Source organism: Rhamphochromis longiceps, linkage group LG15 (assembly GCF_057381845.1).
Source record: "Rhamphochromis longiceps isolate RC_006_pf linkage group LG15, R_longiceps_female_GT1.1, whole genome shotgun sequence".
Taxonomy (NCBI): domain Eukaryota; kingdom Metazoa; phylum Chordata; class Actinopteri; order Cichliformes; family Cichlidae; genus Rhamphochromis; species Rhamphochromis longiceps.
In genome coordinates, this window is record NC_140571.1 from 21,124,207 (window position 1) to 21,147,992 (window position 23,786).

General features: G+C 40.5%; 1 protein-coding gene across 10 annotated transcripts in view; it reads left to right on the forward strand.

Moving 5' to 3' along the window:
• afdna (afadin, adherens junction formation factor a) overlaps window positions 1-23,786 on the forward strand; it is a 122,770-nt gene that overhangs the window by 72,042 nt on the left and 26,942 nt on the right. For all 10 annotated transcript variants that reach the window (XM_085381913.1, XM_085381915.1, XM_085381914.1 and 7 more), the window contains 6 exons: window positions 3,116-3,210; window positions 4,238-4,503; window positions 5,909-6,052; window positions 6,172-6,370; window positions 6,894-7,000; window positions 12,840-12,920. In XM_085381913.1, coding sequence (XP_085238039.1) covers window positions 3,116-3,210; window positions 4,238-4,503; window positions 5,909-6,052; window positions 6,172-6,370; window positions 6,894-7,000; window positions 12,840-12,920 — 892 coding nt within the window. The remainder of the gene's footprint in view (window positions 1-3,115; window positions 3,211-4,237; window positions 4,504-5,908; window positions 6,053-6,171; window positions 6,371-6,893; window positions 7,001-12,839; window positions 12,921-23,786) is intronic.

The following is a 23,786-nucleotide window of genomic DNA, read 5'->3' on the forward strand; positions in this document are numbered from 1 at the left end:
ATATAGCCATTGTGATGATGCAGACAGGTTAATGCCTTCCCTTTGCGAAGCATCAGTGTTTTCGTCTTTGTGACTCTTAACAGAAACTGCAGTTTACAAAATGTTGATTATTAATTCAATAAGAGATCAAATAAATACCCGTAAACTCACCACAAAAGTGTTTCCTAGGGTCACAGGGGGAGGAAGCTGTTATCTTTTCTAGCTGCAGGAGTCGCCCACTGCTGGCCATTAGAAGGAATGCAGGTTAATGGGGTTGATCCAAGTGAGCAGTGCATTACTTTGTCCTAAAAACAAATGAGTGCATCCAGTTAATAATGTTGCCCCAGTCAAAATGAATGAGAGGTGATGATGATGTTGGTGGACTTAAATTTAAGATAAGATAAGATAAGATAGAACTTTATTAATCCCTCGGGTGGGTTCCTCTGGGAAATTCGATTTCCAAAAAAGCACAGCACCGACAGAAGTTACAGAGTTACAGAATATTTTTATATATATATATATATATATATATATATCAGGGCTCTCAAAATTTCAAAATCCCTGGTAGCCCTTCGGGCAGGGACTCTTCAGTTTTTGGTAGCCCAAAATAAATTTACGTAGCCCGAATAAAAAAGAGAGCAATTTTTTGATTGATGTTTTGTTTCCTTTACAATATTATACATTAAAGTATAATATTGTAAAGGAAACAAAACATTAATCAAAAAATTGTTGAAAAACAAATTACAACATTGTATAAAAATTACAATCATCAACTCAAATACTTGGTTCTAATTGAACAGAAATTTCTATGAACTTGTAAGAACTGTGTAGGACATGAATCAGTCTGTGTCAGATCCTGAATTTGAAATTTCCGCTGAAGTCACGGGTAAGAGGCAAGTGGAACCAAGATCTAGGCCATTTGCTTTTTGAAGTTTGCAAAGACTGCTAAATTTTGCCAGTGGTAGTTCACTCTTTGCAACATAGTACGCTGTTCTAAACAGATTTTTCAGGTTTATTTTTAGTATGTTATTTGCAATTGGTGTTTGTTCTGGGAAAGATATTGCAGACTGAGCAATAATGCATTTCTTGCATTTCTCATGGGTTCTAATGGGGGCATTTCTTAAAATGACTGGTCCCAGTAACAAAGGCCCTTGTCGACTCCAACAACACACCCGGCAGAACATTATGTTATTTACACGGGTGCACATAAGTGGTCCGCATGTGCGCATTCGCTGTCAAAATAAAAGACGCGCACCAGATAAGAAGTTGCAACGCGCGTTTGCGTCCATATAAAAAGCACTGTTTTTGTCCGCTAGAGTGGGATTTTCACGGCACATTCCGCACCACATCTCTGTGCGTTCATCATTTGTTTGAAGCCAGCTCACCTCCTGCAACCACTTTTCCGAGAATACGCGCTTCTTTTGTGGTTCGGACTCCTTCTGACATTTCTTTGGAGGTAGAGGAACACCAAAGTAATTGCTTAAAGGAGCTTCTTCGACATCTTTAAGAGTTTTAAACAAATGTCTATCCTCCTCCAGAAAATCTTATGTATGCAAACACGCGTTGCAACTTCATATCTTGTGCGCGTTTTTTTTTTTTTTTTTTTGACAGCGAATGCGCACCTGCGGACCACTTATGTGCAGCCCCGGTTATTTAGCTCGTCATATTGCTCGTCATATTGCAGCCACAGAAATTCTTTTGTCCATGAAACCATAAAGCTGCACTTTCTTTTTGCCTTATAGTCTGATTTGTCATAACTTTTCCGGTTTGTGGTAAGCTTTTCTTTGGCGGTCACTTTTTCACCCTGACCTCTCTTATTTGGCTCAGCAGAACTAAAATATATATCCTGCTGCTTTTACACACACACACATAACGGTCAGCGATTCTCTGCGCGATCAACCTCTCATATGTTTAAGCTTGCTGCGGGAGATTTCACTTGTCATGTTTGCATAGTAAGCTAACGATTGATAAGACGATGTCAGAGGAATTGGTGCACAAATTATCATCACTCACCAATCAGTACTGTCGCTCTCTATACACAGTTCGCGCGATTGCAAAGTGAAAGCAAAAAACAAGCGCAAATTCAAACGCGATTTCAATATGTCACATATTGACAGTGGCTCACCGATGCCAATGACATAATTACCCAGCTACATTTCCGAAAGAATGCAAAAGCATTGACATATATTTTTCCTTCCTACAATAGCCGGACGGGCAGGGCAGAGATAGATTTTTGTAGCCCGACTGGAAAAATCGCTAGCCCCGGGACGTCGGGCTAGCGATTTTGCGAGCCCTGTGTGTGTGTGTGTGTGTGTGTGTGTGTATATATATATATATATATATATATATATATATATATATATATATATATATATATATATATATATATATATATATATATATATATATATATATATATATATATATATATATATATATATAGAGAGAGAGAGAGACAATATAAATAAAATATACAAAGGGGATAAATAGGAATAAAAAATAAAAATACAAGTGAATTGCACATTTCAAGTATTGAGGTCTATTGCACTGTTGACTATTTACAAAAGTATTGCACAAAAGGTATTGCACAGTGAGGTGAAGAGGCACTACAGCTTAGTTGTTCCCCCCTCCTTTGTCCTCCTGTTTCCACATTTATACATGTGAAATAAGCAGAGCGAGAATCTACCTCAAATTTTAGTTCAGTTTTATTAATATAGCACCAAAAGAAAACAGTCACCTCAAGGGGCTTTATATTATAAAGACAAGACCCACGATCATAGAGAGAAACCCCAACGATCATACAACCCCCTGTGAGCATGCGCTGTCTTTTATATGCAGTCCAAAGTGTCCATCCAATAATGTAATGAAATCCTTATTAAAGTAACTTGTTAGTATAAAATGGGTGATAAGAAACATAGGCTTGCAATTCTTTCTGTATAAATGACATTCGCTGGCAGTTAGCAGTAATTTAAACTTCTCACTTGGTTTAGAAGCATTATGGAAAATATATGAACACACTGATAACCCACATTAAAGTTTCTGAAAGCATCTGAAAGTGTAAAATACGTTCAGATGGTGACCTTTGATGTGAACAGTGTTGAATGACGTTGCAACAAGCTGTATCGTGTTGCTGCAGGTACCTGGTCCACTGTCTCCAGGCCGATCTGAACAACTACATGCCTGCCTTCCTCGATGACCCTGAGGAGCATAATCCACAGAGACCAAAGATCGGTAATGTGCAAACACACAACCACAGGAAGCAACCAAGACTGCTCATGACTAACAGCAACAATTCTGAATTAATTTAGGTGATTAGCCCTTTAAAATGAAGACATGTTAATCGTATGTCATTATAGGTTTTGCCGGAGTTTTCACCGTTTTATGTTAAGATGATTCCACACTCACAGGTTGCACACATCTAGAAATTGTTAGCATTAATTTTCTCAGGTTCCTTTGGACCTTGTGAGACTGGAAAGAATATATTAGAAAATCTGAACAAAGTATTTTTTTTATTTCCTAATGGTCTCTCAGGTGTCTTGTTTTGTTTTTTTGTTTTTTTAAAAACATGCTTTGGACCTGTCTCTCTGATTTGGGATCTACTTTTCTGCAGAGTCAGTAGCTGCAGTGCCACCTTAAACTCGAAGAATTTTATTTTTTATCAAAACTCTCTGAAGTCAAGAATTTACACAAACATGGAGCCCAAGATTTTTCAGCAGACTCCAGAAACTCGGAGGAAAGCCCAAATTGAACTCTGTAGCTATCGTTGTTCACTGTATTTGTTTGCGTACAGGCCTGGTTTTAATAACCTGATCATACAGCTCCTGGAAACTGTCCATATACTTAACTCACATTTCATGTAGAGGATCATTGCGGGTTGAAAAGCCCACAGTTTTCAAGTCAGACAGTGTTGCATCAGGTGAGGAGTGAAACCAGGAGGCGCTTGTCTTTTTTCTGAGGATATTGTACATATGTATTGAAAGTTTTCTTCCAAAAAAACACAACCTTCAATCACAAACTCCTCCACTTGGCTTCCTGTCAGTTTATTAAGATAATTATAATCCAGCTGGAAGATTGTATTTTTTTTTTTTTAACACTGGAAGAAGTGCGCCTATCACAGAAGCAAAAGTACAAGGGCATGTAACCGGATTTCTACTGAGTGATCTCAAAAAACAAGCCTCACACGGCTCAGAATGACCTTGAACAGGATATAAGACTTAGAGGGGAAGATTTTTTCTCACGTCCCGGTTTCTCTTTTCAGAGGACGTCCTGCACACACTGACGGGGGCGATGTCGTTACTGCGGCGGTGTCGGGTCAACGCCGCTCTCACCATCCAGCTCTTCTCGCAGCTCTTCCACTTCATCAACATGTGGCTGTTCAACAAGCTGGTGACAGATACCGGCTCGGGGCTGTGCTGTCACTACTGGGGCGCCATCCTCCGGCAGCAGCTGAGCCACATCGAGGCCTGGGCTGAGAAGCAGGGTCTGGAGCTCGCTGCTGACTGCCACCTCAGCCGAATCGTACAGGTAAGATGGTAAACAGTAAGAGTCTGTGCAGGGGTGTGAGCAGATGGTCGCTAAAACAGGTTTTAGAGGCATTTTCCTCAGTTTTGTCAGTCACACTAATTGGTTTGTTGCATCTTTTTAAAATATCTCCATTTTAATTTTTTCTTATTACTATAAAGGGTTTTGAAAAGATAAAAAAAGAATATGTTCGACTGATTTACTTGTTGGTTGTGTCCCATTTTCTGTTTTTAGGGAATTACGCAGACCTGTAAAAGTACTATTACAGAGTAGCTCCTGTGGAAGAGTAAGAGGGTCTTGAAGTGACAACTCCCAGAAAGTTGATTCTGTTTATCTCAACTTTGCTTTTTCAGTCACAGAAATGTTTTGTTACTCATTCAAGTGACGACTACTGTCTCAGGTGACCGCAGGTTTCCCAAGTCTAATAAATGGTACATTTGCATAATGATTGAAACCAGCACAACTGACTAACAATGGGCCATTTTTTGCTATGACATCAGGGATTCCAAAAAAAGTGGGTTGTGATGTTACTGCAGCAAGAAGTCAGAAGGAAGCCATTTGTAATTTAAAAAAAAGAAGAAGAAACTGAACTGAAAAACATCTCAATGTGATTTTAAAAATAACAGGTTTTCCTTCAGTTTCTGGCCTATTCTTGACCCTGAACTGTGGTCTATTTAATCAGAGAGCACAAATATGGCCATCAGCTAAAGCTGTTAATGTGATCAAAATTAAGATTAAAATGAGTCAGTGAATCCACATGGAAGGAATCATTTCCTTTTGTGCGGTGTGCAGTTGGGATTGAAGGTTTGGGTGGGCTGCAGAAGGTTTTCAGGATCTCTAAATTGGCTGCGGCAGTCTGAAGTTTGGGAGTAGATGTTTACTACACTGCAGCAATTCAGAGAGAAAATGAAGAGGCTGAAACAAGAAATTAAGAGACCACAACAAGACATGGAGTTGGACTACCAACCGCTGACTGGCTATTACATCACTACAATCCCTTTTAGCAGCATGAATGCAACCAGGAAAAAATGCTTTGAAGCTTTGCAGTTTCTGGAGGATCTCTTCTTGCCCAGAAGGAATATAATCCTCTGTTATAGTAAACCTGAAATGAAAAATCGTAAAGAGGCAAACACTCCAAACCCCCGCTCAGGTGCTTCTCTGGGACTCTGCTTTATCAGCTTCGACTGACTCTGGCAAAACAAGCAAACAACTCAACAGCTGTCATCAGATTCTTATTACTGTCTCACAACACTCGCCTCGCCTACAGTCAGCCAGTCAACACAACCGCGGAAGTCTCTCATTTCGTGTGCTTGCAGATAACGTTGCGACCACGTGTGGCCACTCTGTTTACATTCAAAACAATAAGATGTGTTTGATTTACAACATGTGTGTTTGTGTCCCCTTCCAGGCCACCACCCTGCTGACCATGGATAAATACTCCATGCAGGATGTGCAGACCATCAATAACACTTGCTTCAAGCTCAACTCCCTGCAGCTTCACGCCCTCATGACCAACTACCACTGTGCCCCCGATGAGCCGTACATCCCACCTGTAAGATAAACGGCGTCTTTAAACATGTGCAGCGTTTTTATTGGATTAAATTAGATGAAACTGGAGTTATTCAAGTCAAACTGATTTTTAGAAACTTCTGCTGGTTTCTGTGTGTTTAGGAGCTGATAGACCACGTGGTGGCAGTGGCGGAAAACACAGCAGATGAGCTGGCGAGGAGTGACGGCAGAGAGGTTCAGCTCGAGGAGGATCCAGACCTCCAGCTGCCCTTTCTCCTTCCTGAGGACGGCTACTCCTGCGACGTGGTGCGCAGCCTCCCCAATGGCCTGCAGGACTTCCTGGAGCCTCTCCTGCAAAGAGGTAGAAAGTCAAACTATATGTGAATAAGGAATGAAGTCATATTGGAAATATATGAATGAAAGCCTTCAAATAGGTTTATGGTTTATGAGAATGTAAATGACTTTGGTTGAATATGAGCAGATAATTTTTCCCAGGGTTTTTAATTTGTTTTTATTGTCATTGTTTTAAATAAAACCCTGTATACCTAAAGGAAATCAAACATTCATTGAATTATGTTTCATAACTGTGTGTTAGTTCTGCTATTCTGAGTTTTATACCTCCTGTTTTTAAAGCTATGAGACGTACAACGAGTTTAAAGATGTTATGTTGGGATTTAAGCATTTTAAAATAAAGCAGACCAAACAAAAAGCATCAGTAGCTGCTGCTTTAAAATAAGTTTGGTTGCTTTATATGCTGTATTGCTACACTCGACAATTAACGTTTTCTTATTGTCATGATTTCAGAAAAGCTGCTCTGAAACAAAGGTTATGATCACTCTACTATCAGTGACATTATTTCTGTGTGGGTCTGTTTCCTCTGGTAGGTTTTTGTAGGTTAACGCCACATCCACGTTCGCCCGGCACCTGGACCGTCCACTTCGAAGGAGCTGACTGCGACAGCCACTTCTCCGCTGCTGACAACTCTGAAATGGTACGACGTCGACGTTCAGTCACTCTCTCGCCACACTGTGCGTGCGTTTATTTATAGAGTTGTGTGTCAGTGCAGTGGGGCATCCTGGGTAAATTCGGTGCCACAGAGGAGACTTTGCAGGTTTAGTAATGCTGAGTCACAGAGACTGTGGAGACTGAAGTCTAAAGTAAGTCTGACAGCTAAGACAGCAGAAAACAAGACTAAAACTCAAAGTGGCTGCAGGGTCTTTGATGGCTGCAGAGTGACTTTGGGAAACTGTTCTTTTTTTCAGCATTTACATTTTCATGCTGCGCTCTTGCTTTGAGTGGATGATCTTCACTGAGATCCCATCCACTTTGCTCTGTATGCTGCCCAGACACGCCTCCATATTGTCAATAACGATGAGCTGCTCTTTGATACAAATATCTAATTGGCTGATCACATGGCAGCAACTCGGTGCATTTAAGCATGTCAACATGGCCACCATGACTTGCTGAAGCTCAGACTGAGTCTCAGAGTGGGGAAGAAAGGTGATTTAAGCAACTTTGTGACCTGGTTGTTGGTGCCAGACAGCCTGGTCAGAGTATTTCAGACTCTGCTGGGATTTTCCCACATGACCATCTCTGGGGTTTACAGAGAATGATGTAAAAAAGCAGAAAGATCCAGTGAGCAACACTTCTCTGGATAAAAACGTCTTTGAATGCACAAGACATTAAACCTTGAAGGAGAAGATCACACTGGGTGTCCCTCCTGTCAGCTAAGAGCAGGAAATCGATTCTATAGTTCAGCACAATTTGACATTAAGAGACTGAAAATTTGCTTCTGGTCTGATAAGTCTCAATTTCTACTCTGACATTAAGATGATGGGGTCAGAATTTGGCCTAAGCAACATAAAAGCATGGATCCATCCTGCTTTGAATCAGCATTTCAGACTGGTGGTGTCAGAGAGGTTTTCTTAGGACTCTGCACACCAATTAGTATTAATTGAGCATCGTTTAAACACCACCGCTGACCACGGCCACAGTGGTACCATCTTCTGCTGATTCCTTGAACATGACAGTAAGTTGTCTGTACTCATTTGGCCTCCGAAATCACCAGATCTCAATCAAGTAGAGCACCTTTGGGATGTGATGGAACATGTTTTCCAACAAATTTCCAACAAATCTGCAGCAACTGTGTGTTACTCTTGTGTCATTATAGACCCAAATCTCTGAGAATGTTTCCAGTATGCCAGTTCTGAAGGGAAAAGTGGTTCCTGAAAGGCATAAATACTAATGTGGCTAGTGTATACATTTTAATATTTCAGCTGTGTTAATAAACTTCATCTGTATGTTTCTTTTTAAAGACAAAAATGACAATAAGTAGAGGATTTCACAGAGTTTGGACAAGAGATTCAGGGTAGCTGAGACTAGCAGCCAAAAAAAGGTGAAATTCCTGTGCAGAAACTGAGCTGTAGACAATTTGACGGCACGACTGTCATAGTTTGACTATTTTTAGACACGTTTAAACCTGGAGACTGCTTTGATTTGAGTCCAGAGGGGTGGGTGTGTGTGTGTGTGTGTGTGTGTGTGTGTGTGTGTGTGTGTGTGTGGTCTCTCAATCTGAATGCAGAGATTAAAGTGACTTCAGAAGGATCTATTTACTTTTCATAAGACACACACCAAGACACAAGCACACACACAATTTAATCAACACTAATCACGCTGCTGAAGTTGGGGAGCCCAGAGCAGTAAATGAGAGACTTTTACTTACACACACACACACACACACACACACACACACACACACACACACACACACACACACACACACACACAGCCACTTCCTCTGTAATTGGTCTGTTTATCCCTACTCTACTATTTCATGACTGTAGTCTCGACTGGCGTCTCACACAGCACACGCGCACACAGTGATTAATGGTGTGTGTTCAGGCAGACTGGTGGGTCGAGCTCTGCCTTGTCGACAGTTCTTAAGCGATCATTACAAGACCAGCTCTGCTCTGCAACCACTTTAGTGTCAAAGATGTGATATTGTTTGCTTTTTATGTGTATAAATGTATAAACTGGATTATGTGGAAAAGTCTGATACTAAATTACAAGTGGAATAAGGAGAGCCTGCAGTGATGTTTGAGCCCATGCTGTTGTACAGTATGAAAAATGACACAATATTGAGTTTTATTCAGTTAACGTTCAGTGACAGTTGCCTCGGGGTGCTTTATACCATTATGTAAAGACTGAAAAGTCATTAACCTGTGTGCTGCACTTGGTAACTGTGGAAAGAAAAACTCCCTTTAAACAGGAAGAGACTTGGATCAGAACCAGGCCTCAGGGAGCGGTGCCAGTTTACCGTGACTGGTTAGGAAGCGAAGAGAAAGAGAAAAGGATGGAAGAGGCCAAAAATGTGTAATGAGCTGTGCCTCCTGAGTACGTAATGTCTAATTAGGTTTAAGTTTTTCCTAAGAGCTTAAAGTCGTTAACCTCGTTTGTTTGTCTGATGAATAAACATGGGTATCAGTTAAGTTTAATTAATTTACTTGTGTTTAGTACAGCGGCGTGTCACACACAACCTAATTGTGGGCCTGATAATAACCTGTACAGGGCTTGAATTCCTCTGGACCCAAATCAAAGCATCTTCCAGGATTAATTCCTGTGGAGATATCTGCACGGAATTACAGTAATCTAATAATGTTTGGGCCACTGTTGCATTAGTGTGGAACAGCTGCAGCCTCTCTCTGCAGCGCTACAGGAAGTTTTGCTAGCATACACAGACTGGCTACAAAGGTGTGAACTTGAAGCCGTGCAGGCAATGACCGCCGGCTAAAAAATTTAAATCCACTTCAACTGATGAGGAGAACGCTGAACACCAAACACGGCGGCATTCCCAGTGAAGTTAACGTTAACAGCGTTAGTCCTTAGGATCCAGATGTGTAACAATAACATTATTAGGGTGGAGCAGCAGTTCAGAGAGATTCAGACTAACCAGCTAATTTATAATGAACAGAGCATGCCTTTTTTAATACGCATGCATAGATGTGACAAAGAACAGGGACAGGAGACATAAATTACAGCAGTATTGTATTTACTGGAGAATGACAGACGGTGAGGTAAGAATAGGACAACAAAACTTCACAAGTAAAGTTTTTGGAAGTAAACAGCAGCAGTATTTCATGATTATGATCAAACAATGTCTTTTTCCCATAAAATATTTCAAATCTAATTGATTCATTCATTTTCATTTACACACATACATTTTCGTTTATTTGTAACTTGGAAAGAAGAAATTGGTGACTTCACAACTGACTTGGGTTGTATTAGAAAGATTAGAATTGGAAGCTTTTATTGATATTATATAATGTACAATGAGATTGGAGCGCAGCAACAACTTAAGACACAATGAAGAATAAACATTTGATCATTTATGCAGTAAATACATAAAGTGCTAGTACTCAAAGTACTAGGTATAAAAATTGCTACATATACTAAATAGGGGTGGGTTTTTATAATCGATTTATCGATTAAAATCGATTCTGGCTTGGGTAACGTAAAATCGATTCATTAAAATCCTGAATCGATTTTTTAATATTAATTTATTTTGCCCGAAATGCCAGAATCTCTGGTGAAACCTCACAAAATTTCAACAACCACCAAACAGCTAAGACAGTAAATGAGAGCAGGTACACGGCTTCTGCACAAAGACGTAAACACACAGCGCGGACCCGCGGATCAGAATCAGTGAGATGTCGCCTTTCTCAGCTGACGGTCGGGGCTGAAAGCCGACAGCTCGCTGATTCTGATCCGCGGGTCCGCGCTGTGTGTTTACGCCCTTTTTGCGCTGATCATATGGCTGTTAGTTTTATCTCTCTCCAAACAATATTGACCGAACCAGCAGCAAAAGAAGATCCAAACTACGCTTCACATAAACATCGTCATGAATTCCCTCTGACGTTTGCTGACTTTTCAGTATAAAAATCACACTTCATGCACAGCTCTCTCTCTCTCTCTCTCTCTCTCTCTCTCTCTCTCTCTCTCTCTCTCTCTCTCTCTCTCTCTCTCTCTCTCTCTCTCTCTCTTTTTTCTGCATTATTCGCTTGCCTGTTACGCACAAGTCTACCGTTGTTTACAGCGCTGTCGGCCGACGTTTTTTTTTTCCCCTTTTACTTACTTCCGAAAAGTAAACCTAATTTCTGCCGTTCAATATTGAACAAATTTAAACTTTTTAAAATTAAGCAAAATGCAAAACGCTTAGCCGTGTCTCTAATAAAACCGCTGTAACTTCAGAGGTAATGTTCATGTGTTGATTAATGGTTTTCTTTCGTTTTTGATGTACTGCAGAATATTTTTATAAAATCCCAGGCCAGGAAAAATCACCTTCATGTTTTTCTGTGTTTTATCTTCAGCTACTTTGACACAAAGGCCTCTGCTGTGATGCTCACACCTTGGATAAAGTCTTGCGTGTGTCAGCTTCCTTTTAATAGATACAAAAATATGTAAATGTACTGATCTGAATTATAATATTTCTGACTGTCAAAATTTCCCAGATTCGAATCGAATCGAATTAAATCGAATCGTGGATCGAATCGATTCGGGACCTTGTGAATCGGAATTGAATCGATTCTAGAAATCAGTGACGATACCCAGCCCTAATACTAAAGTATATAAAAAGTACTAATGTTTAATAAGGTTAGGTAGTCGGGTAACAAATGGTGAGAGTATCCCAAATATTACACAGTGATTTACCAATAATCTAATAATCGAATAACTCGGGTGTACTTGGTACATTCAGAGAAGAGGTGTTGAGGTTTGGAAAGAAGCCCTTCCTGGGTCTGTGTCCTTGATTTGCCAGAGAGCAACAAGTTAAACAGATGAAGGCCAGGATGTGAGGGTCCTTCAAATATGTCTGCTGAAGAAGGAGGAGGGAGGTTTACAGGTCCTGTATGGAGGACCGAGCTCAGCCAGCGATCTCCTGAGCCGTGGCTCTGTTTCTTCCTCCTCAGCAGTCTCAGGAAGTGAGGTAGTCTCTGTACCTTTTTAATAACCATTGGCAGCTCAGGTGTTCAGAAAGTACCCAGGAATTTGGAACCTTCTCCACACACTGATCACTGATGTAGGGCCACGTCTCGTCAATGAAGCCGAAGAGGGTTTTTCATTTTTTGTTTGTTTGTTTCGGGTGTTCTTGGTCAGGTTGTACCTCAGATCTGAAATGTTTCTCTTTATAAACTTCAAGCAGAAAGTTGAATCTGTTTTCTAATAGAATTCAGCCTGATTGAGTGGGTATGCAGCTGTAATTTTAGTGTACGAGTTGTCCTCTTGACTTGTGGTTGTTGTTTTGTTTGCTTCTGGGTGTTGCTGCAGTTTGAAGCGCCAGTCAGCGACATGCAGGACAACAACACCAAACAAAAATAGACAATACGATGCAAGCATTTTTTTTTTTATGAGTGTGACATGAGCTTTTGGAGTATCCTTTGTCAGAATATTTTTTCATCATGTGGGAAACCTCGGTAGCTCTCTCTTTCTTTGTTTCTCCATCTTTCCCCACCCAGTCACCCAGCCCTGCTCAGCCATGAAGTGGTTTTCATTCTTGACTTGGTTCCAGCGACCACAGGTTCCTCTGCGGTCTTCCCCTTTTCCCCTTTATCCCTCCTTCAAGCCTTCCCTCCCTTTTCTCATCCCTCCCTCTTTTTTTCTTCTTCTTCTTTTTTTTTAACTCTGCATTCTCTCACTATTCTCCTACATGTTTCAGACGAAGGGAACACGCTAAAGGAGAGTTGAGCTTTCCTCAGGCCTTTTTCCACGCATTCGCTCACAGTGAGAGGTTACATCCTCGCTTACAGTTTGTCCTTCCTGTCCATCTCTCTTTTCAGCCAATGAGGAAAGAGCCGGAGGTTGTCACAGTAACCCTGAAGAAGCACAACGGCATGGGCCTCAGCATCGTGGCCGCCAAGGTAGGAAATGTCACCTGGAAGTTTGTTAAAGAGTGAAAGTCAAACTTTGGCAGCTCTGAGATGTTTTCAGTTTGTTGGGGTTTATTTATTTTTTAAAATTTTGCAGGAAACTTTTCCTAAAAATGAAATCTAACACTGAAAAGTAAACGACTGGCATGCATTTGACAGGAAACCCCAAAATAACTTGGATGTTTTTATCGTGGCTGTAGAGATGGTGTGTGTGTGAGGCTGAGCGACACACTGCTGACAGAACAGGCTGCTGTTTAAAATAGACTCCTTTCACTGTTGAGTCTGACAGCAGCACAGAGACTAAACAGCAACACTACAAAGAAACTTCTGGATAAGCCCCGGACAAAAACGTGCTCTGTGCAGTTTGCTGATTTAAGGGAGGGGATGTGGGGCTGTGCGGTGGGGCTAATTTAACTGTAGATCATTGTCTGTCCGTGTGTTTGTGTTACCGCACCTCTGATGTGTGGACCAAAGTACAAAAGTCTGCAGATGTCCGTGTAAGATGCAATTTTGGCTTACATACACATAAAAGTATTAATGTAATAATCCAACAAAAGATACATGAACAGGAGGTTTACACACTTGGGCATATGTGAATATCCAGGTCCTTAATTTGTTGCATCCATACACCACCTCAGTGGATTTGAAATGAAACAGTTTGAAGTTCGGACCTTAAGCTTTAATTCAAGTGGCCTGACAAAAATTTTGCATCAACTGTTTAGGAATTAAAGCTATTTTCACACCTTGTTCCCCATTTTCACAAGACCAAAAGTGATTGGACGATTGACCATGTCACAGCCATAAAGAAATTCCAATTTCCAAGCTAATTCCAAGCTTACAAAACACTTTAAAATAAAGTAACATTAATCCGTGTTAATTTTGTGCTTTGTGAGTTTGCCCTGCTGTAAATCTCTCACGCAGTCATAAAGTGCGAGCAATTGTTGTAAATCGGTGTGTGTAAATCACCTGACATGCTCAAGTCAGTCAGGTAAACAGAGTGTGGGGCAGGAGTTTTGACGTTGCATCGTATAGTTGTTTTTCATGAGGCAATGATAGGATTAGATAACCAGGACTTCATATGGAGAGGTTTTGTTTTGTAGCTGTCAAGTCATTTCATTTTTGTCGTTGGATTGCATGCAAACTGCTTTAGGGAAAGCACGAATCAGAAACTTCCGAAGTGTAAAAGAAGGTCCGAAGGTTGCTGCTGCAGACTGATAAGCAGTTTCATGTGCAGGTGAGGCTGGTTCCCTCATTATTTTACAACAAACGGCGCAGGCATAAAATCTGAAGTTGAATCCAAGTGTTGAGTTAGTATTTTACAGCCTTTAATTGTATTTTTTTTTTAGATAAGGACCAATGAGATGCCAGTGTGTCACAAGACTTAAACCAAAATAAAGCTTTCAGAGAGTTGGCAAAAACATCAGGAGTGGCCAAACAATCAGCAAACTGGTTTATTGTTTGAAGGATTGCAGCGACCAGCTCAGCAACACCAAAAGACCTGAAAAACTACAGGGTCACTGATGTTTATTGAAAACATAACTACTGATAGAAGCAGCAAGATGAATTGAAGTGTATAGGACTACTTTCCCAAAATGATCAGATTGAGCTTCACAATTCAAAATGATAACGGCCCAAAGCACACTGTTGAACCAACACAAGCCAGTTTTCTTAAGCAAAGGCAGGTACCTGATTTCAACCCAACAGTACATCTGTTTCACTGGCAGAAGATATCAAGAGGCGAAACACAGCTTTTGGTGATGTTCATGGGCTCTAGACTTCAGCCACTGAGACAAAGGGTTTTCATCCAACTGTTTAAAAACTATCCTTATACTTATTTTTATCACATATTGATTGTTTTGATTTCTAGTTTTGCAAAGAGGAAAAAAACTACAAAGTATATGTTGATGTCTAACAAATTATGGACCGAACTGTACCTGGAACGCCGTCCAAGAAAATGCAGAGCTTCATTTTGGTAGAGAAAATGAATGTGGCTTGGATACCTGCTCAGTATGGATGTAATAAACATGTTGCTTTGGCTCCAAGTTTTGAGTTACTCATTTTGGCCACTGTCACCTTGTTGCTAATGCCCAGATACTGATTGTGTAGATTGCTTGTTAGTGCCAATTAACAGAAAATGCTAAACTTTTTTGGACTGTTGATCCACACAGTGGGCCACCAAATTGGACAGACTGTCACAATTCATTATTTGATGGTTGTAAACATGTTAATTTCAGCTCTGAGGCGTAGTATTTTAACATGACACATTTACATTAACACTGGAGGAACTGCAGCCGCAGAGGCTGCTGTTTAGTAAAATGTAATGACTGTGACACCGAGCTACTTCAGATGAACTGAAAATTTAAACAAAAACACTTCGAAACGCAAAACATTTCATTCAAGTCCAGGAAAAACACAGTTGCACAACTTGAAGTTGAAAACAATTAAAATGTTAAGTCTGCTTCCAAAATAGTTTATATAAGCTCACCGCACATCACAGGGAGGCTGTAATGTGAAACGTGGAGTATATTCAACTGACATCATCTTCCAGTCCAGTCTCGTCTCCACTGGTTCCCTCTAATCTTAAATGTCACAGCCATCATCAGGCGACTCATCCTGAGTGTTTCATAGCAACAAGAAAAGGCTTCGCTACCCTGTATCTTTCCTAATGTTAGTAAGAAATCAACTCACTGGCTCGCTTTCTTGAATTTAAAAAGTTTTCTGACTTTTTTTGAGCTGCAAGCCAAACATGAACCGATGCACAGCATGTACCTCAGAGCCCCCAACAGTGTCCGACATGGTTTTGATTATAATTTGAAATGGCAAAGAGAAGTGAGACACAGTTGGGTGTCCAGTTTGACTAACAAGTTTCCTTCAGGGGCAACCCTTCACTTTCAGGCCAGACAGTTACATAATTCTACATTAAGGCCGTTCCATCACCAAGATTTCCCCCTAACTGGGTTCCTCGTTGTACTGTAGCTTATCTTGTACAGAACAGCAGTATCAAACCAGTATACATCCATGCAAGAGGATATGAGTAGATAAGACTACTACGGTTTGCTCTATGTACAAAACATAATGATTTTCTTTCTTTCTTTTGATTGGAGCAAGTTTCCTGCTTAAGGCGAGAGCTTTCCTGTGTGTGTGCAGTCTGACTCTGTGTGTGTGGATGGGAAGAGTGGGAAGGAAGGATGTGCTGAGGAAACCTCCTTGCTCTGTTTATTTTCAGAGCTGTGTGGATGTTTGAGAGAGTGGCAGAGATGTGTGTATGTGGGATGGGAAAGGCAGGTAGAGTGAATTTTGTCAAACAGATGCCTAAATTCTCTGTAAACTGGGCTGAGCTTTGTCCTATTATATAACTCAGAGTGTGTGTCTGTGTGCGCGTGTGTGGTATTTGCCTGGTGGAGCTGAAGCAGCGCTCCACCTCAGTCCGACCAGCTGGCGTCCCAGCCGACACTTCACCTCTGGACCGCTGTCTGAATTTGCTGTTTCTTAACAAACACTCTGCAATTAGGACGCCGTGGAGGAATTTGGGAGCTCTTGGGAACATTTGAGGAATTTACTGCAACACACACTGGACTGTTGGGCAACTTTTAAAAATTTTTATTATAACACTTTTTCTATATTAAGATTTATTCTTTTTCCCGGTCAAACCTTTGAGAATGAAGAGCGGAAAGATTCCTGCACGTCTTTGCTTTACATACAGGAACTTTTTTATCCCGCATTTCTGTCCGTAAACAGTGATTTTTAAAAGTTCAGCTCAATGGATTACGCTCAGTCTGTGTAATTGCTGGGAGGTTTTAGACTTGTCGGTTCATGTTAGCAGGTTGATTCGTTCTCTGGGATTTTAAAAAAAAAAAAAAAAAAAAAAAAAAAAAAAAAAAAAGAAGGAAGGAAGGAAAGAAAAGGAAAAAACAGGTGTGTGCAGTTGGTGCGGGTGTGTGTGTCCTCCGCTGTGGATGTCCTCAGTGTGAACTGGTCTGGATAACAAGCAGCTGCAACATGTGGTTTTCTGTGGTGGGCAGGAAAGACCAGGTAACTGCTCTTTTTATGTCATTTGTGTCTTTTAAAGGCAAAGAGACTGTTTCTGTCTGCTCTCTTTGATGTTATTATAAATTTAAAAAAAAAGATTTGAAAGGTGGTCTGTAAGTTTGCATCCATGTAAACCCGATTAAGACTGTTGCGTTTCATGTACGATAGACTCGCTCTGCTAAAATGTTGACCTTACTGGGGTTTTTCCTGGCTCAAATCTCACTGTTTGATATACAAAAAAATAATAGGTGTACTTCAGTAAATTAAATACCATCATAATGTACGTGAGGGAGGAAGTTTCCTTTTTCCTTTTGTGCTGGTAACAATCTTTTAGATGGACACGAGTAGTCCATGAGTATTTAGTGTTTATTTAGAAGCACATGCTTGTGAAGCAGCTGGTTGAATATTCCTGGATTTATCGAGTGCAATGGCCTGCTGGTCCATCACTCTTGGCAGTTTGCTGTCAGTGCCGTTCTGTCACTGGTTAAACAAAAACCCCTGGTGTTTTTAATAGAAGGGAAAAAGAAAAGGGTAAAGTGCTCTTCAGCCAGATTTAAATTTGTGGCCTGATTTAAAATGTAGATTCTAAAAGAAGACTCCTTAATCAGATTTTGCAGAAATCTCCATAAATTTTAAAATATTTTATTAGACTTGAAGAATTTCTTTTTTGTGTGGTGGGGAGGGGGTCTGACAGTTCAGCGCAGTTTAAATGCTAGATAAGAATTCTGGTGTAAAATGGGAATATTAGCTCATAAAATCTGTATGTCGAATCAGTGATTGCTCTGTTTGAACTCTCAACCTTTACATGTTGGTCATTTTGTTGGAGCCCTTTGTCTCTGTGGAACAAACGTGTGGAGAGCAGATTAGCATCCTTAAAAATACTACATCAGTCAAACCCACACACGTGTGTTTTATTGTATTGTGTTTGTCTTCCCTCCGGGCAGCTCCCAGCTGCAGTTGAGGAAACACTCGCTCCCCTCCTCGTCTTCGCCCTCCTCTTGTTGTCCGTTGGTGTGTTTACTCCTTTATCAGCGAAAGAAAGGAACAGAACATCCTCTCTGTACAGATTTAAAAACACCAGATAATGTTTGTGTTGTGTCGTAATTGAGGATTCCCAGAGACAGGACAGTGTTTGATAAAGGAGAGCTTTTCCAATCTCTAGTCAAAAATTCTGGTCATTTATACTGCTTTGGTTGATACATCCCATCAACTGTTAAAGTTGAGCTTGGTTAACGCTTATGAGGAAATGTCTCAATTTTCAATAATTAAATATGTATATTAAAAATGATTAAATGGTGGAGGTTATAGAATTTGTTCACAGTCCTCTTCAGGGGTTTTGTGGTTCGGTCCGAGTTAATTTAAAATGTCCTGTTTTCAGATAACTGAATGACCGAATTATTTTGTCAATGCAGGCCCTTAACTACCATCAAAACAGCTAACACACTCGGACCGTTTACCAAGCAGCTGCCCTGCACCGCTGACCTTTGGAACCACGATGTTCTCTGATGAACTCTATTATTACAATTTTACAAGAAATCTGAAAAGTTAAAAGCCAGAAAGTGTCTCGTTCAGGTCTGTTTTGGCAGCAGGTGAGCTACTGTGCTCTCATTGGCAACTTCTGGCCGTCACTCATACCTTCTTCTGAAAGGGGCGGAGCCTGCAGCTGTTACACTTCGGTCTAAAAGTTCAGACACTCACACAGTTAACATTGGGGCTCAAAACCAGAGGTGTGATTCAAAAAAAATGTGTGGTATTTTGGATGGAAAGTTGAAATATACATTGTGGAGACGTGTGAGACTAACATTAAAAACTAAGATTTAAGCTCATGCCGATGATACGTTGTTATCCCTACATTACTAGGAAACTAATTTATATATTTCTTTCTTTCAAATGTTTTGCTTTTTGTGTGCACTTGCAGACAGACAGGGAATAGAGGTTTAAACAGTTAAAAGTTTGGCACTCAAACCAGAGTTATGCGGCTTGAGAAATGAGCTATAAACTGAAAAGGAGGAGGATTGAATCTGTTTCTGCAGTGTTTGAAGCTTTAGTTGTGTGTGTTTGTTTGTTAGCTGATAGAAGCGTATTGGAAGTGTAACAATAGCATGAGAGCGTCCCACTAAGGGCTGGAACAATGAAAGGATGTACCGCACGCACACACACATGCATTCGCTTTCCTGTTGGGCAGGAGGTGTTTACGAGGTGTGGAAGGAGAGCGTTTGTTCACCATGGCGCTCGTTATGAAATCTATGTAGTCACATTTTGGCACATCTGTGTGGGGAAAAACTGAGGCATGCTTGTAAAAGGCTAGGGCTTTTTCATTGTTTGTCTTTTGCTTATTTTGTTTACATTTTTGTAGTTTTGGTCTTATTTCAGCATTTTGCTTTTTTAAAAATTTGAATTGCATTTATTTCTAGTGCCGTATGTGGTCTGTTGGATTAAAAACAAAAAATAAATACATAAATAAAATGAAATATTTTTTTGGTAAATGTTTAGTTTGGTTACTACAGCTTCTGCATTTACCACGTGATGTATTCAAGCCCCAAACTCCATTTTTATCCTTCTGCAAAATCACTGGAAAATAGTTCATCCATCCTTCAGCTGATCCATCCATTTATGTCTTTCCGTCCATCAGTCTAACAGCCGGGCCATCCATGCATCCTCCTGTCAATCATCTTTCTATCTGTCAGCCGATTCATCCATTTATCTTTCCATCCATCTGTCTGTCAGCCAGTCCGTTCGTCCATCCACCCGTCTGCTAGCTGATCCCTCCATCCATATATCTGTCAGTGAATCAGTCAGTCAATCCACCCATCTTTCTATCTGTCAGCTGATCAGTCCAGGACTTGTTCTTTTTTCTTTTCTTCTTTTTTTTTTTTTTTAAATTTCTGAGTTTTGCAGTTTACAATGCTAGGTACAGGCACTAGTTGATACAATTTGCAGTCATTGTCTGATTTTGTCCATTCCGCACCAAAAAGCACACCCTACTACCAGCAGCAATAAAATACTTTTCTGGAGCTGAAATATATGCATCTCACCATTATTTGAGACCCTGAACTTCGTAGATATACTTAGGATAATCTGAGATGGACAGAACAAAATACTTGAACAGTTTGAGTTACCAGGGTGCTCTGACCTGCACATTTGACCTTCTATTTCACTACTTTCCCATCTTCCATCACGGTCTCTGTTTAATACAGGGGTAAGAGATCAGCCATCATCTTGGCTTGTGGGTTACCTACTATAAACCTGTTGAAGTCAGCATTTTTGTATTTATTCAACAATCGCAAAGGTTTAGAAATGTCTCTGTAGCAACAGGCGCAACAAAATTTAAATCAGAGAATTGGGAACAAACAAGTGGACAGTCTGTACCTGCCCAGGGAAGGCAAGAGAAGAGACTTAATCACCTAAAAATGATAAAGCATACCTGCGAGGGTGAGCTGAGCATAAATTCCTCTCGTGGATAAGTGGTTTATAACCTCAGTCAAGCTGCGGAAAGGTTGACATGCTTTCAAACTGTAAGCTGTAATTTTGGTATACCGCCAGCCTGCATTAGCAGCAGTTTGTGTCAGATGTGTATCAGACGTACGTGACTCGTGTGTTTCTCAGTGTGAGTCAGCCACAGAATGGCTGAGGAGAAAAATGTCACATCACTTTGAGTCGTATTTATTTTCCTCTCTTCAAGAGGAGCGATTATTACCAGAGACATAAGTGAGAAACATGGTGCCTAAAGAGTAGACTAGAAATCTATTGGAGGACTCGGCAGCAGGAAAGTTGGTGTAGAAGGATAACTTTCAAAGAAAGAAGCAAAAGCCTTTTAAAACCTTATTTTTGGGTAAAGCCGTTACCTTCATTGCAGAAATAAGGAGGAAATTTGATTACATTGCATTTACCAGATGCGCAATACACCTCATTTATGAGCTGTAGAAATTGTTATATATCACAGCAGTCCTACCTCTATAACAGACAACGCTTTGTTTTTAGTGGGTTATCAGCTCACGTTAGACACCCAGGAAGAATGAAATTGTGGGCAGAGGAGAGCTTTTGATACTTGGTGTTCTTTGTACGAGTCGAGGACGGGCTTTTCTTCTTTAACAGGTGTGAGTTCAGAGAGATTTTGAGTGTGGAGCCAGCAAGGCCACCCTCGGGGCACTGATGTTCAAGCTCATGTTTGTTGTGTGGCTAGAACTTGTAAGACAAGAGCACCTGACAGGATTACATTGATTCATTGTAGGTTACACTGAGAAGTGTGACGCATAGCAACAGGATTTGGAGTTGGCTGAATATTAAAAGCTGGATTTTCCATAAAGGTTGAATTTGGAAGTATATTTAAGAGCAGACTTCTTCGGGTTGTTTCACTCTAATAGAGGTGTGATGTCTTAAAGGTGCGCTTTATTTGGTGTGCGAGGGTTCGTTACAGGACTAAATAAATAAAGGGTCTTCAGATATTTCAGTTATTCTTATGCATCTAAATTTGTGTTGATTTGTTGCCAATGCTTGTGACAAGCAACACACCTCAAAATTAACAATTTATAGCTTAATTGTTGCAACAAACTTGCTGTTTGCATTTGCTTGTGCATGTTTCAACCTGCCTGTGAATTTGCAGTTGGCCTGCTCGTCTTCTCTGTTTACACAACAGAGAGACCGTGACTCGTATTTGTAATCAGTACGTTTAACAGAGTTTTGTTTGCCTTTTAGCTTCTTATTAGGATTTAAGCTCATCAGCTAGTGCTCATTTATTTATACAAAAGAATCCACCTGGATAACATCAATCTCTTTTATATTTTTTTGCCGCGGTGCAATTTCTTTTCTAATGTGTCGTATTATCTGATGTCTAGCGCTCTATAGCTACACTAGAGGCCAGGCTGAAACGGTTAGAGATGAGGTTTCAGGTTTCAGCACTTCCAGCTCCTCCCAGGTTTTCCAGCACACTGAAGCATAAAAGGAAAAAACATCTCAGTTAATTAGCTGCTGTTTGTGTTTCTATTGACTCACTCGAGTTGGTTTCCACCCAAAAATGCAAAGTATGCACCCTTTACCTGCCTCTCCAGTCTGAGGCCTTCACAGCACGATAAAACTCTGTTACATCCCAGCTCACTAGATTCAGAGGCAAAAAGGTAACCAACCACAAGGAAAGCGGTTTAGACTGAGTCGTTTATTTAATAGATTTTATTAGTAGTCATGTAAAAGGGAACCAGAAGCGTGGAGCAGGAGGCTGCTGCTCAAGCCAAGCACCAAATAAGTAAAACAAAAGGTGATTGCTAATGGAAGGGTCTTAGCTAACGTGTGCTGTTGTCATTAAGAATAATATTTTTGAAAAAATGAAATCCAGTGCTTACTGGCCCACCTACTAAAACAAAAATGACATAGGAAGTGGCCTTCCTAGCAGACAGCACTTAGTGTTTGTCACACTACAGTAAAAATGATGGCATCTTCATTATAGTCTTTTACATTTTGAGACTGATTGTAGGTAGTTGTGGTGACCAAGAGGTTACTTAGAGCTTGCGGGTGTTGTGCACTCAACCCTGGGCTGCAACATTCAGTCACAAGGCCCAGGACACCTGTCTCCAAACAAACAGGGTCTGAGTTGGCGTGTAATCCCTCTGTAATCCCCCTTCGCACAGGTTTGCAGATAAGTGCCAACAATAATAATAATAATAATAATAATAATAATAATAATAATAATAAAGTACCTCGCTTTGCAATGGGAGACTCAACCTAACTGGTTGCCAACTGGTTATATTCTGGGACCAGACCGATTAAGTATGGCAGCAGGTGGGCATTGCAAACAGTGCTGCTGTAGTCAGTTGGAGTCATCAGACACGAGCTGATGCCGATGCTGCCCTTCTGAGCCCCGCTGTAGGATCCTCTTATCTTTCCTAAAAAAAAAAAAAAAAAACCAACCCATGATATCCTCCAGGGATCTAGGGAATTCCCGCAAGTGTCTCTGGGCCTCATTCTGGATCAGTGCATGAGGGCCTGGCTCCGTCTGAAACAGACGCTCTTTTAATGTCGCCTGTAATGTATAACAGACATGAGACAGTCAGAATGATTCACTGTCCTCCTCTCATCTTAATGTCAGTCACAGGAAATTCGTGCCTGCATGAATGCAGCCTCATTATCTCACTCTCTCTCTCACTCACACACACACACACACACACACACACACACACACACACACACACACACACACACACACACACACACACACACACACACTGAGAGCTGAAACCTTGTGGCTCAAATGGCTTCAAGGCCTGAGGGTCTGCGCTGGAGAAACAAGAACACAATGTTCACTCAATGTTAAGTGCATATTTAAATGAGCTAGTCATTGGAGTAAAAATAGGGAAAATTATGCACTTTTAAAATATACTAGTAATTGTCATGCATAAGCTCTAGACTTCAATAGCAGGCTTTCATCCACAGTCCACACACATTTGGGCAAAATATGTGAAAGCTCTGGCATACATTCCTCTCATTTAGAAGACGGGGCAACACAAAGGCCTTTGTTACTTAAAAGCAGCTACATTTCTTTTTTTTTTTTTTTTTATGTCTCCACATACTCAGTTGTTTCCTTCTGCAGGAAATCATTTATAGTCAACAAACGTCTCAGTAACAGGCGCTCTGGTTGACCTGCTAAATTTTGAGGAAATATGAGCTACTTATGGTAATCATTGAGGCAATGGTAAAGTAAGAAATTTTCAATTTGCTGCTTAAAGAGTTAATTAAATTTCCTTTTTTTCTGGCCTGTTTATCCAGTGTGCAAAGCCCTGACCTCAGAAAAACCAGATAAATAGCAAAACAAAAATTAGTTTTTGCTTTATTTTTCAA